General features: G+C 33.7%; 1 protein-coding gene across 1 annotated transcript in view; it reads right to left on the reverse strand.

Moving 5' to 3' along the window:
* csmd3b (CUB and Sushi multiple domains 3b) overlaps positions 1-14,909 on the reverse strand; it is a 1,051,207-nt gene that overhangs the window by 140,803 nt on the left and 895,495 nt on the right. The window contains exons 55-56 of the mRNA XM_056479206.1: positions 11,325-11,510; positions 4,032-4,205 (exon numbers count right to left, since the gene is read on the reverse strand). Coding sequence (XP_056335181.1) covers positions 4,032-4,205; positions 11,325-11,510 — 360 coding nt within the window. The remainder of the gene's footprint in view (positions 1-4,031; positions 4,206-11,324; positions 11,511-14,909) is intronic.

Genomic DNA, 14,909 nt, shown 5'->3' on the forward strand with positions numbered 1-14,909 from the left:
CCCTAATACTAATAAATAGGCTGAGATTCTCTTTGAAACACAGACGTGCGGAGAGAAACAAATTCTGACAACTCCCACAGTTGGACTGAATATCGGGACTCTTGGAACACACATCCGAACACAACAAATCACTGTAGTATAATATCAAATAAATCACATTGCAGACACAACACGGCCAGCTATTTTGAAGGCTTTTTTTGCTCTGCCAGAGAAAATATTTCCAAAAGAAGCCAAGGCAGGAAGTGTTGTGAACACAGATAGCAGACTAATCCAGAACTGTTTCACAAAATATCAGCGCTCCTGGAATCCTGCCTACCCAGTCAACTTTCAATCCAAAGAAATCTTGCAAAGTGTTATATTACTTTTAGAAAACTTCAAAAAAAAAAAAAAAAAAAAAAGAGATTCTCATTTGTGCGATTTGTTTGTGATACACTTAACGGCCACTTTATTAGGTACACCTGTCCAGCTGCTCTTTAACACACATTTCAAATCGGTCAATTACATGGCAGCAACTCAACGCATTTAGGCATGTAGATATGGTCAAGATGATCTGCTGCAGTTCAAACAGAGCATCAGAATGAAGAAGAAAGAGGATTTAAGTGACTTTGAACGCGGCATGGTTGTTGATGTCAGATGGGCTGGTCTGAGTATTTCAGAAACTGCTGATCTACTGGGATTTTCCCGCACAACCATCTCTAGGGTTTACAGAGAAAGAAAAAACATCCAGTGAGCGGCAGTTCTGTAGTGCCTTTTTTTGATGCCAGAGGAGAATGACCAGACTGGTTGGAGCTGATAGAAAGGCAACAGTAACTCAAATAACCACTCATTACAACCGAGGTCTGCAGAAGAGCATCTCTGAACACACAACACGTCCAACCTTGAGAAGGATGGGCTACAGCAGCAGAAGACCACACCGGGTGCCCCTTCTGTCAGCTAAGAACAGGAAACTGAGGCTACAATTCACAAAGGCTCACCAAAATTGGATGAGAGAAGATTGGAAAAATGCTGCCTGATCTGATGAGTCTAAATTTCTGCTGTGACATTCAGATGGTAGGGTCAAAATTTGGCATCAACGACATGAAAGCATGGATCCATCCTGCCTTGTATCAACGGTTTAGGCTGGTGGTGGTGATGTAATGGTGTGGGGGATATTTTCTTGGCACACTTTGGGCCCATTAGTACCAACTGAGCATCGTGTCAGCCTACCTGAGTATTGTTGCTGACCAACCTGGTACTAGAAAGGTGTACCTAATATATATATATATTATAATGACAGATGATATTGTTGAATGCTTTATGACTTTCAGTGACATCCTCATCATCACACACTCACAAATGTGCATGAACCAACATGTAGAAATAACATTTGGAGATTTTAGTACTGACTTGTTAAACATCATCTCGAGTGAGAAACATGTTAATACGAAAGTGTCTGGTGCACACGGAAAGGAGTGTGTGTTCTACAGTTGAGTGTTTCCAAGTTTGATATCATACTGATTGTAATGCCTTGACTTTTACTTTGTTTCTAAATATATACAGTTGAAGTCAGAATTATTAGCCCCCTTAATTATTTGCCACCCTGTTTAATTTTTTCCCCAATTTCTATTTAATGGAGAGAAGATCTTTTCAACACATTTCTAAACATAATAGTTTTAGTAACTCATTTCTAATAACTGATTTTCTTTGCCATGATGACAGTAAATAATATTTTTCAAGACACTTCTCTACAGCTTAAAGTGACATTTAAAGGCTTAACTGGGTTAATTATTGTAACTAGGGAGGTTAGGGTAATTAGGCAAGTTATTGTATAATGATGGTTTGTTCTGTAGACTATTGAAAAAAAATTAGCTTAAAGGGGCTAATAATATTGTCCCTAAAATAGTTTTTAAAAAATTAAATACTGCTTTTATTCTAGCCAAAATAAAACAAATAAGACTTTCTCCAGAAGAAAAAATATTATCAGACATACTGTGAAAATGTCCTTCCTCTGTTAAACATCATTTGGGAAATATAAAACAAAAAAAATCAAAAATCAAAGGGTGGCTTAATATTCTGACTTCAACTGTATCTGATTTTGCTCTTGGTTTTTATTTCTGGTTTTTGTTACTATTATTTATCTATAGATTTGTTTTTATGTACAGCACTTTGGTTAGTTTTGTGGCTGTTTTTAAATGTGCTCTATAAATCAATGAACTTGAACTTAGAAGGTGTCTGGTGTATATGGGGTCTATCTTAATGCATAATTTAATGATGACACATGCAACTGTTCAACACTGTGATTATTTTGTTTCCAGCAGCTAGAAGGTGCTTAACTTTAATATGTAATTATATGTTGTAATAATCTGCTAGCACAAACAACCATTTTTTAGACAAATAAACTTTCCTTCTATATTTTATAAAATGTTCAACGTTAGCGTTAAAGTGATAGCTCATCCAATTTTTGTTTCAGAATTTACTCACCCTTTTCTTTCATCTGTTGAACACAAAAGAAGGTATTTTGATAAATGGTGGAAACCTGTAACCATTGACTTCCATAGTATGTTTCTCATGCTATGGAAGTCAATGGTTACACGTTTCAAGCATTATTCAGAATTCAAAATCAAAAAACTTAATTTATAAACACTCAAATAAAGATACACTTTTATGTATATATTGTGTACATATGTATATATGATAGTGTATTCTATGTTATTATGCTTTGCTTCTATTTTAGGTGTGACTTTTTAATATTCTTTAAGGGGTCTACAGGTGAAAAATAGCCATTCTTGGCTAATTCTGGCACAATTTACAGCAGTGTTTACTAATGTGCATTGACCCTGTAAACAAATAGCTAACTAAACTTGAGGGTGAGTAAACAGTAATTAAATTTGAATTTAATGGTGAACTGTCGCTTTAAGAGCAGGGGTTGGAACAATGACAACCCCAGGATAAGTATACTGACAATAAATAACACTTTAAACCAACTTTAAAAAATACTGTCATTTGTAACAGCTAAAATATTTAGTTTTTAGTTTAGTTTTTTGTCTCTGTGTGAATGTAAATTTTTTTTTCTAGATTTATTTTTTATTTATTTTTTTAATAATTTTATGTTATAAATAAATTATCATTTTTATATAAACATATATATATTTTTTATAATTTTGTTTTACTTTGGTACGACATAGATTTTTATTTAGTTAAACATTGTTTTTACCGGGCAACGCGGTGGTGCAGTGGGTAGCACGATCGCCTGACAGCAAAAAGGTCGCTGGTTTGAGCCTCGGCGAGGTAAGTTGGCATTTCTGTGAGGAGTTTGCATGTGGGTTTTCTCCGGGTGCTTCAGTTTCCCCCACAAGTCCAAACACATGCGCTATAGGGTATGCTAAAATTAACCGTAGTGTATGTGTGCGAATGAGTATGTATGTTTCCCAGTGATGGGTTGCAGCTGGAAGGGCATCCGCTGCGTAAAACATACGCTGGATAAGTCGGCGGTTCATTCCGCTGTGGCGACCCCAGATTAATAAAGGGACCAAGCCGTAAAGAAAATGAATGAATGTATTTTGTGATTCACAAGGGTTTTTCGTTTATTTTAAGCTTGTGAATTGCATTATGGGATGTTGATCTCTGCTCTGTTGACTTTTGATGTTCGTAATTTAACTCTACAGTTTAACAAAGTGGCTTTTATTGACATTTTAATGTTTGAAATAATATAATGTATAAGAAATAATATATTGTGTACTTAATATAAAATGTACTGGTAGCTTCTTACAAGGTTTTTGTAGCATAATATACATCACTAATCCAGACAATTTATCACTTTAAAGTATTAAAAATGTTCATCAAAGTCAATTTTTGGAACTTTTAAAGTTAAAAGTTTTGGAAGAAAGATCAGGGTCCCCATACACAATTCAAAAGCATAAATAAATAGGGAAAAATCAAAACCACAAAATACGGAGAACTGTTCATTTATAGATATTTTTTACAGTGTAGAGCAAAAAATCCAACATCAACAGCTCTTAGGTTGTATAAAATAATGCCAGTGTCCGTCCTACCTGAGCAAAAGGGCATGGGTGCGCTCCAGTGGCCGTTGAGCTGGCACGTCCTGGAGGATTCGCCCTTCAGTTGCCGGCCACCCGTACAGCTGTATCGCACCGTGGCTCCAAAGGTGAATTTATCCCCGCTCAGCAGCCCATTAGGAGGAGATCCAGGATGCCCACAGTCCACCACTATAAATATAGACACTCATTCAGTGCACATTCACAATATTAAAACATCTTAAACATAAGCTACTCTACTTTTAATTATCCATTCACTGCGGCTGATCTCTGTGAATACAGTGCTAATTCAGCTTCATGCAGGAGCGCAACCATCAGCACTTTCTTGAAGTTTCTTTCTTTCCTGTTGCTCAGCCCTCAGTAGAGTAGCTATTAAAAATGATGCTCATTTTGATTTATTATTTATAAAATATCAATGAATTTAGCGCTATTCATAAAAAAATGAAAGACAGCACTGTCTCTGATAACATTTCTGCCAATTATCAAATACTGTCATTTATTGCAACTGAAAATAAAGGTTATATAAAGTTAAAACATTGGTATTTCTGTTGTCTAACAATGACTAGTAGTAGTAGTAGCCCAACGTGCTGAACACAATCAATACTAATTCAAATATCGAATCACACAGCACATAAGTAACAACTAAAACATAAAAACAAATCCCTCAACATTCAAAAGGCTCAAATGCTAAAGAACAGAAGGATTTTAAAAACAAGTCAAGTTGGAGCGTGTCTAATGTGAGGTGGAAGCTTGTTCCAGCATTTTGGGGCGATAACAGCGAAACCCCGATCCCTCCTCCGCTTACACCGGGTCCTTAGAGAAAAAAAAAGACCTGATGACCTTAATGACCTACCAGGATTAAATACATGTAGGAGTTCTGATTAATAAAGTGATGCCAGACCCTTTAGATTTACAAACAAAAACTAATGGTCCCACTTTATATTAAGTGGCCTTAACTACTGATACTAAAATACTTAAAAACTGATATTAATCATTTGTTACAGTGTACCTTTGTCTAATTACATTGCATCTTAAATATAGTACATTTTTACATTATACTTATGATTGATTCAATACCTGCATGAAATTAGATCTATAATTAATTTTTGTAATTACATGTATAATTACACTGTTGACCATCTCTTATACCTTAACCCACCCTTAAACCTCCTCATACCACCAAACCCGTTACTAACCCAAACCATATCTAGGCCCACACGTAATCTGTGCGCGCAGAATTCCGCAGATTTCCGTAGATTTTTAGCCCATCATTAATTCTGTTTATTTACTTGAGTAAATGTGTGTAAATCTATATTTATTCAGTTTTTAAATTAATTACAGTAATATTACTGACTAATATGAAAATATTCATATGATTTATATACAATGCAGTTTGTAAAGTAATATTATATGAGAGACTTGCTTTGTTTACCAAATAAAGTGAATCTAATTGGATTGGCATTTGAAACATTAAATAAAAGTTAAAAAGATATAATTTTTTAGGTTTTAGTTATGATACTCCCGAAATAATTCCGCAGAAATCCGCAGATTTTTACCAAAATTCTCAGCAGAAATATCAAAAAATGTCCGCTGATTCCATCTGACCCTACCCATATCCCACCTCAAGAACACCATAAGTGTACTTTAATACATAATGAACACAGTAAGTACACTGCATTTATTTTTTGATGTAGTATTTAAGGCCACTTAATAAAGTGAGACCAAACTAATAACTTAAAATCAATCCGAGACCTGACAAGAAAGAACTGGGGATTTGTTTTCATGCTTACGAGTCCCTGTCAGAAGTCTCGCAGCCGTAGTTTGGACTAATTGCAGTCTATTCAGGGCATTTTGACTGATACCCACATACAAAGAGTTGCAATGGTCAAGTCTCTCCAAAACAAAACCATGAATCCACTTCTCAAGGTCATTACAAGAAAGAAACAACTTCTTGCCACGAGTCATAAGTGAAAAAAAAGGATTTACTTTACTTGTTTGTCAAATTTCAGATCACTATTGAACTATCTTGAACTATTGCTCTAGGTTTCTGTCAACCTGACTATAAATGCTTCGAAAACATGGCACTTCTTTGTTATTTCAGGCAACAAAAAAAATGTAAATAAAAATGCTCTAAATGATGACATTTTCATTTTTAATTTTGTAGATAATGCCATCAGAAGTTCAGCGAACAAAACAAAAACTATGTACATTTTAAAATATAATGATATATTACCTAATCTTATTTTTTTTTCAACTAAATATGGTATTTAAAGCTAACATTAAATAGAAAACTTATTGCGTAACTTAAAGAGATCCAGTTTTAAAGTTTAGATGTGACGACAAATACATTTACAGTTGAAATTTTAACAGCCAAAATGATCAGCCCTCCTGTGAAATTTTAATCCTATAAAATATTCTGTTTAGAGAATGTATTTTAAAATATAACAGGTTTCATAACTCACCTCTAATAACTCATTTCTTTTGTCTTTGCCATGATGAGAGTATATAATATTTACTAGTTATTTTGCAAGATATCAGTATCCATCTTAAGTGCAATTAAAAGACTTAACTAGTTTAATTGGGCAAGTTAGGTTAATTAGGCAAGTCAATGGATAATATTGGTTTGTCTTTTAGCCAATCAAAAAAAAGGGGGCTAATTGTTTAAAAACAAATTAAAAACTGCTTTCATTCCAGCCAATCAAAAACAACCAGACTTTCTCCAGAAGAAAACATATTATAGGAAATACTGTGAAAATTTCCTTGCTCCATTAAACATCACTTATATTTGTCACATGAGGGCTAACAGTTTTGCCTTTCAACTGCATATGGATTCACATGTCAGCAGAAAAGGTGTTCACAAATAACACACATACGGTAAACAAACATGAATGAATCTTTTGCTAAACTGTGCTAAAAACCAGCAAAGAAACAGTGAACATCAGCATTTTGTTATGCTGAGCATATCCCAGCGCTTACAGTAGAGTCACTCAGGTATTCAGAGCCCAGCAACTGGTGTGCAGATCACACGTGTAAAACTACAGGGAAGATTATGGAGACACACAAAGCAGAAGCGGGCGACTGGGCGAAAGGGCATCTCAGACAGCAGGGAGTCTTGTCAGGGCAAAATGTAAGCTCAGGTCCCGTCGACATCGCAGCTGCTGCAGAACAAGCCTAACCGAGCGCGAGACCTGCTGCTTCAACTTTCACTAAATCTGATTTAACCCTTGTGTATTGTTTAAATGTATTACCATTTTGTTCTGTTGGTGGCTGTGTTTATTATCAAATTTATTGATTGCAAAGCCATGACGGCATATAATCATGCATTCTTGATTGTTGGTGGTTTTCCCTGTTGGGAAGAGGTACAATTTGTAATTTTCTGGCTTATATCATACCTGTCAACCCTCGCGTTTTTCCCAGGATTCTACCGTATTTTACAGTTCTATCCCACTATCATCAAAGGTATTTTCCCTTATTTATCCAATTTTATTAGTCTTTCACTGAAGGGTGGCAATAAACATTAAAGAGCCGATCCTCCCTATATGCAAGCCATACCACCAAACCACCAGGGGGTGCCCCTTGCTCGTAAACGTGAGTCTGTTCTGTGCTTTCATTTTATTTAGGCATGAAAACACTTTGAAATAAATATAAAAACGGCAGGATTCCCTTTCCTTTTCATTGCAGGTGCCGTTATCGCTCATATGCAATCCTCAAAACAGTCATATATCGGTGCGTGACTGTCAGCTGACGCGCTCCATAGTGATAAATAGATGCTGTTTCCCAAACGGATTCTATACACGCGATTTGAAGCGGAGTGAAAGTCTGGGTTTTTGGTGCTTGTTTGAACAGACATAATAATAATAATAATAATAATAATAATAATAATAATAATAATAATAATAACAACATCTAAAGATGTCGATCTTGGTGGAGTTTTTTTCAAACACAACTATTTTTGTCCTAAATGAGCATAAAAAATTAGGGAAGCAACCGAAAGCTTTCATTATAACGTTATGAGATTTGATAACTTGATTCTATTTCTTTATAACGGCTACTAATTTTAATAAGCTGAACTGTTAATGTATACTATTTATTTTATCTTGTGTAAATAATAATAATAATAATAATAATAATAATAATAATAATAATAATAATGATAGTATTAATAATAATAATAATAATAATAATAATAATAATAAAACATATTACTGACTGTTTAACTGGTTATTTACAATGAAACAGTTCCAGAAGAACAGATTTTGTAATTTGGGGATTTTTTTGGCAGGGATATCCCTTATTATGGTGGGCAAATCCCTTATTTTCACATCCCGATGTTGACAGGTATGGCGTTTATATGGAGTTCTGTGGAGTACAACAGCAAATTATAGTGTGTGCATAAATACAATTACTGTGTTTACCATGTTCTGAGAATTTAGCTGCTTATCTTGATATGTCTTACAAAATCTAAATGATTGTGTAAAGGTCTCTCTCTCTCTCACACGCACGCACGCACGCACGCACGCACACACGCACACACGCACAAACACACACACACACACACACACACACACACACACACACGCACACACACACACACACACACACACACACACACACACACACACACACACTCAATACTCCAGAAGGCACAAACTATGATATAATAGGGTGTATGGGGCAAAAACAGCCCCGAACATAATGAAAGGGTGGTAAATTGTTGTGAATTGTTGAATTTTTTAACATTTTCAAGGCTTTTTCCCAAAATATGTGTCACATTAAGTAAATTGTCATCAAAGATCATTCCATTTGCTAAAACATAGAGAAAGTCGTAGCCAAATTAAGCCTCAAAATCACACTAGAGTGGATGAAAACATCCCCAACAGCACACAAGGGATAATCAATAAAGTTAAGAGACTAATTTAGGGCTATAACTACTATACAGTACAATATTCTTTCTGTGTGTCACCAAATGGGATAATTTTTGACGAAAAATCTTATTTTGACACATATTTTGGGAAAATTATAGTGTGTGTGTGCAGAAATACACTTAATATGTTTACTATGTTCTGAGAGCTGAGCTGCTTATTGTGATTTTCTCAAATAAAGGTAAATGCGCAAAGGTCTCTCACATTCTCACACACACACTCCATATAGTATAGTGTAAAACCTCTCTAGGTCAATCTGTTTTTTCTGTTAAGGGAACCAAATTGTACAATGATTTACCTGTTAGCCTAGTATAGTAATATAATGTTTTTAGTAGTGTTCTTAAAAAAAAAACAGCAGTGTTTACACAAACAGTCTACTATTAGTTTGTTTGATCATACCACCTTTGTTTTTGCCTTATAGCAATTTTATGTAAAGATTTATGATGAGTATGTGTTTATAATGCGTTTTAATGTTTATAATAGTGTACATGTATCTATTTTATTTTCATTTTATGTCAAGCTTCCTGTGGACAGGTGTTGAGAACTAGCAAGTCTGCTAAAACACTGAAACAAATGCATTTATTTGTCCAGTGTAATGTTGATGTCAAAATAAAAGAAATAAAACTCCACACCGAAAAAAAAATATTCATTAGATTTACTTAATGTTTTTTTTTTTTTAAGTTAAGTGGTTGCAAACAATTAATATGGGCTGAATTTAAACAAATTACATTTTGTGATATCAACTTAATTTGTTTAAATTCAGCCCATATACATTGTTTGCAACCACTTGACTTAAAAAATGTGGTAAATCCAATGAATCAGTACATATAAACCAGAAATGAAGCTTTTTTTGCGCTAGAACTGATGATCAACAGTAAAAATGGAAGATTTGACCTCTTCCCAACAGTGAAAACCACCAACAATCAAGAATGCATGATTATATGCTAGAGGCGTGAAACTACACGGTCTAACGGTTCGGTTCGGTTACGATTTTTGTGTCATCGATTCGATTTAAATGGAATACACAATTATATTTATTTCTTCACAATACAAGCATTCTTATATTAAAATCTATAAATATATTTATATATTATTTGTAATACAATTTTGTCTTATAATACAAGCAGTCAGATAAATACACTGAAAAAAGTGTTGCATGCAAAACTGTTGCAAACAATTTACTTGTGTTGAATTTAAACAAATAAATTTAATTTAATAATGTTCAACTTCATTTGTTTGTTTAAATTCAGCCCAAATAAATTGTTTACAACCACTTAACATAAAAAATTGAGTAAATCCAAGGAATCATCTTTGCATTTTACCTGCTCAAAGAAAACACTCTTATTGAATGTTTCAAACAAAACAAAGTATATGCACAAAAGAAAACATTAACATTTATAGCAAATAAAGTAATGTAAATATTATGCCGCTTGCCTTTTGAGCGTTGTCAAGCAAGTTCTTAAACGCAAGGACCAGGGGAGGCCAAGTTGGAGCACTCACGCTGGTCCCCCGGGCTCTGCGATTGGTTGGGATGATTTCAAATTGACCAAAACCAAAACAAACCATTACAATTGGCTTAAGATTGGCGATCAAAATTCAGGATGTTGCAACCTGCAGAACCTGATAAGTTAAAAAAATTAATAATAAAAAAAGTTCTTAAACGTTTATGATTGGTCATTGTGTTCACGTACTCAACAGAAAGAGCTGCGATTGGCTCTAAAAAAAAGTCTATGGGCATAATGTTCAGCTATCATCCGTGATAGACGAAGTTGAAAAAATAGGTGATTCTAGGTTCTGCTGTACCTTCAGTGTCAGATAATACGTCAGTACGTATTAACCGGTTATGATCTATTACTGAAACAATACCAAATTGTCTGTGTCTGCATCACAGTGCATCGAAGAAAAAAATAATTTTGACACTCTTATGCCCTTATTATATGCTGTCATGGTTTTGCAATAAAAAAAAGTCAATATATTGGAAGTCAATGGGGCAAATACAGCCACCATCATAACAGAAATATAATACATTTACAGCGTTTTGTTGAATTTTTGAAGCATTTTCCCAAAATATGTGTCAAAATGAGATTTGTCACTGAAAATCTTTCCATTTGCTGAAACACAGAGAAACTAGTGGCCAAATTAAGACTCAAAATCACCCTAGAATGTATTAAAACATTGCTAATTAATCCACCACACACATACACACAAAAGAAAAATCCGTGTTCCACCTGTCCCTCAATTATAATCACTGATCTTAAACAGCAGGAAAAAGGTCGTGATACTAATTCCGCTCTATTACGCCGGTGAAAAGGCAATCAGCGGCACAATGCCACTGCCAAATCTTCATTGAGAGGTGCCAGGGACGTACCGATACACTCGGGCAGAGGTTTGTCCCATTGACCCGTGGGCTGGCAGGTGAGGACAGGTGAGCCAAACAGGTAATAACCGGGGTTGCAGTCGTAGAAAACCACCGTGCCAAAGGTGAAGTTTCCGTGCTCGATCTTACTCTGCCTGATAGAGTTGGCGGGAATCCCAGGGTCAGAGCAATTGACAACTGAATAAGCAGAAGAAAGAGAGAGGACAGGAACAGAGACATGTGTTATTTGGCAGAAGCACTAAGCAAGTGACTTCAGTGGAAACAAGTAGGTCAGATGCTCCACGCATGCAGAATGAGACTTTTTTTGGGGGCTATTTTTTAATTTGTGTCTCAGATATCAACTCAAACAATGATGAAGTAACAATGGCTGAAATATATAACTGTAATTCATCTTATTAAAATATATAAATATGTATATAACAGTATTTTAAAGAGGCTACATGTATGCATTTTGACATATTAACTGATTTTTAATTAAAGTTTGACTGCTTACAAACTAAAAAACAAGATTTCCTACTGTAGGTTTTATATTGTTTTATAACAATTTATAAATGTTAATAAAATGAACTAGTTGTATATCCCCAGCTATTGTAACATATTTATATTTGGAGTTGATATCTGAGACACATAGTAAAAAAACAGCCCCAAAAAACAGTCACCTTCTGCATGCGTCAAGCATCTGACCTTACTTTGCAAGACACACTGACATTAGTTGTTTTGAATATTATAAGCATTCATTTCAGGGGTCATTTTCTGAACATTTAAACTCAAATTTACATAAACCTACAGTAGGAAATCTTGTTTTTTTTAGTTTGTAAGCAGTCAAACTTTAGTTAAAAGCAGTTAATATGTCAAAATAGCCTCTTTTTAATAGTTTTATAATGTTTTATAGATATTTAAAAATGTTAATAAAATGAACTAGTCGTATATCCCCAGCTATTGTAACATAATCATAATTGGAGTTGATATCTGAGACACATAGTAAAAAACAGCCCCAAAAAAAAGTCACCTTTTGCATGCGTCAAGCATCTGACCTTCCTTTGCAAGACACCATGACATTAGTTATTTTGAATATTATGAGCATTCATTTCAGGGGTCATTTTCTTAACATTTAAACTCAAATTTACATAAACCTACTGTAGGAAATCTTGTTATTGTTTAGTTTGTAAGCAGTCAAACTTTAGTTAAAAGCAGTTAATATGTCAAAATGCATACATGTAGCCTCTTTAAAATACTGTTATATACATATTTATATATGTATGAATGAATTACAGTTATATATCCCAGCTATTGTTACTTCGTCATCGTTTGAGTTGATAGTCTTTTTAATGAGACTTTTTTAGGCTGTTTTTTAGTATTTGTCATAGATAAAGCAGATATAACTCAAATGATATAAAGTAACAATAGCTGGGATATATGAATTCTATTAAAATATATAAATATGTATATAATAGTATTTTAAAGAGGCTACATGTATGCATTTTGACATATTAACTGATTTTTAACTAAAGTTTGACTGCTTACAAACTAAAAAACAAGATTTCCTACTGTAGGTTTATATGAATGTCAAAATGATTTGATGTTTACGCTCATGAGAGTTTAAATGTTTTAAAAAATGAACCCTTAAACAAAAACTCATAATATTCAAATAACTAATGTCATTGTGTCTTGCAAAGTAAGGTCAGATCCTCGAACGCATGCAGAATGAGACTTTTTTAGGCTGTTTTTTAGTATATGTCACAGATATCAACTCAAACGATGACGAAGTAACAATAGCTGGAATATATAACTGTAATTCATTCTATTAAAATATATAAATATGTATATAACAGTATTTTAAAGAGGCTACATGTATGCATTTTGACATATTAATTGATTTTTAACTAAAGTTTGACTGCTTACAAACAAAAAAAAACAAGATTTCCTACTGTAGGTTTATATGAATGTCAAAAGGATTTGATGTTTACGCTCATGAGAGTTTAAATGTTTAAAAAAATGAACCCTGAGATAAAATCTCATAATATTCAAACAACTAATGTCAATGTGTCCTGCAAGGTAAGGTCAGATGCTTGACGCATGCAGAATGAGACTTTTTGGGGGCTGTTTTTTAAAATGTGTCACAGATATCAACTCAAATAATGGTGATGTTAAAATAGCTGGGGATATAACTGTAGTTCAGTTTATTAAAATATATAAATATTTATAAAACAGGATTTTAAAGAGGCTAAATGCTTGCATTTTGAGATAAACTGCGTTTTAGTGTCAACGTTTAATAGGTTACAAACTAGAATAAAAAACAAAACCAAGATTTCCTATTGTACACTATAAAAAATATCAATAAATTAGCACTTTTATGTATTTTTTTTATTTTATTACCCCCCCCCCCCATTTATTTATGCTTTTGAGTGGCATTATGAAAGCTTGATCTTTCTTCCAACAACTTTTAACCTTGAAAAGTTAAACAAGTGACTTTTTTGAAGATTTCTAATAGTTTAAAGTGATATATTGTCTGGGTTGGTGTTGTATATTACGCTACAACCACCTTGTAAGCAACTGCACTATATTTTCTGTCATTTTGCAGACTTGTTTCTCTATATATTATTTATTATACACTATATAATTTCAAGCTACTAAAATGTCAATAAAAGTCACTTTGTTAAACTGTAGAGTTGAATTTTCAACATCAAGAGTCGACAGAGCAGAGATCAACATCCCATAATGCAATTCACAACAAATGCAAAACACTTGTGAATCACAAAATATGGAAACTGTTTATTAACAGATATTTATTTACAGTGTAGCTTTATGGGAAATGTCAAAAGGATTTGATGTTTAGGCTTCATGAGAGCTTTTCTGTTAAAATGACTCATGAAATGAATGCTCATATTTAATGCTAAAAGATCACTTCTGTACTTTGTCAATGTGTTTTGCAAAAACGGGAATAAATCTAACTATAATCTTACACTGCCAATTTAGTTTCTGATATACTTTATAATATCATAGCAGTGTCGTTTTTTTTTTTCTCGGGACGTTCGTTGGTCAACAAGCTGGTAAACATATCCACTTCATTATGAGCATATGCTTGCTGAATTGTTGTTGTTTTTTAACCGTTCTTATTTGTATCATATGATTATTTTGTTATTGAGAGGAAAGCAGAGTTTCCTGCTTCAAAAAGAGACCAAAATGTTGTGCGCAAAAGTATATTTAGAAGTTAAAGTAGTTGAGCGCCCCCTAGCTGCACAAAAATGGACATTTGTCAACATTAGCTTTAACAAATTAGCATTAACAAAGTAGCTATCAATTGACACAAATTGTTACTTTGGAAAGAGCAAAATGTCTGACTTTGAGAAGACGAAATATTTTATTAAATAGACTCGCTTCAGGAAAAAGACAAACTGAAATAAATATATGTTTGAGGGATAAACGTTGTTCCCAGCAGTCTGAATATTTGTTATCAGTATATCACGGTAAATCAAAGTAAATGTCCAATTATTTCCACTTCTGATCAAATAAATTTCCGTATTTTTCCACCGCTAATCAAAAAACAAACAAACAAACAAACAAACAAACAAAAAA

Source organism: Danio aesculapii, chromosome 19 (genome assembly GCF_903798145.1).
Source record: "Danio aesculapii chromosome 19, fDanAes4.1, whole genome shotgun sequence".
Lineage (NCBI taxonomy): Eukaryota > Metazoa > Chordata > Actinopteri > Cypriniformes > Danionidae > Danio > Danio aesculapii.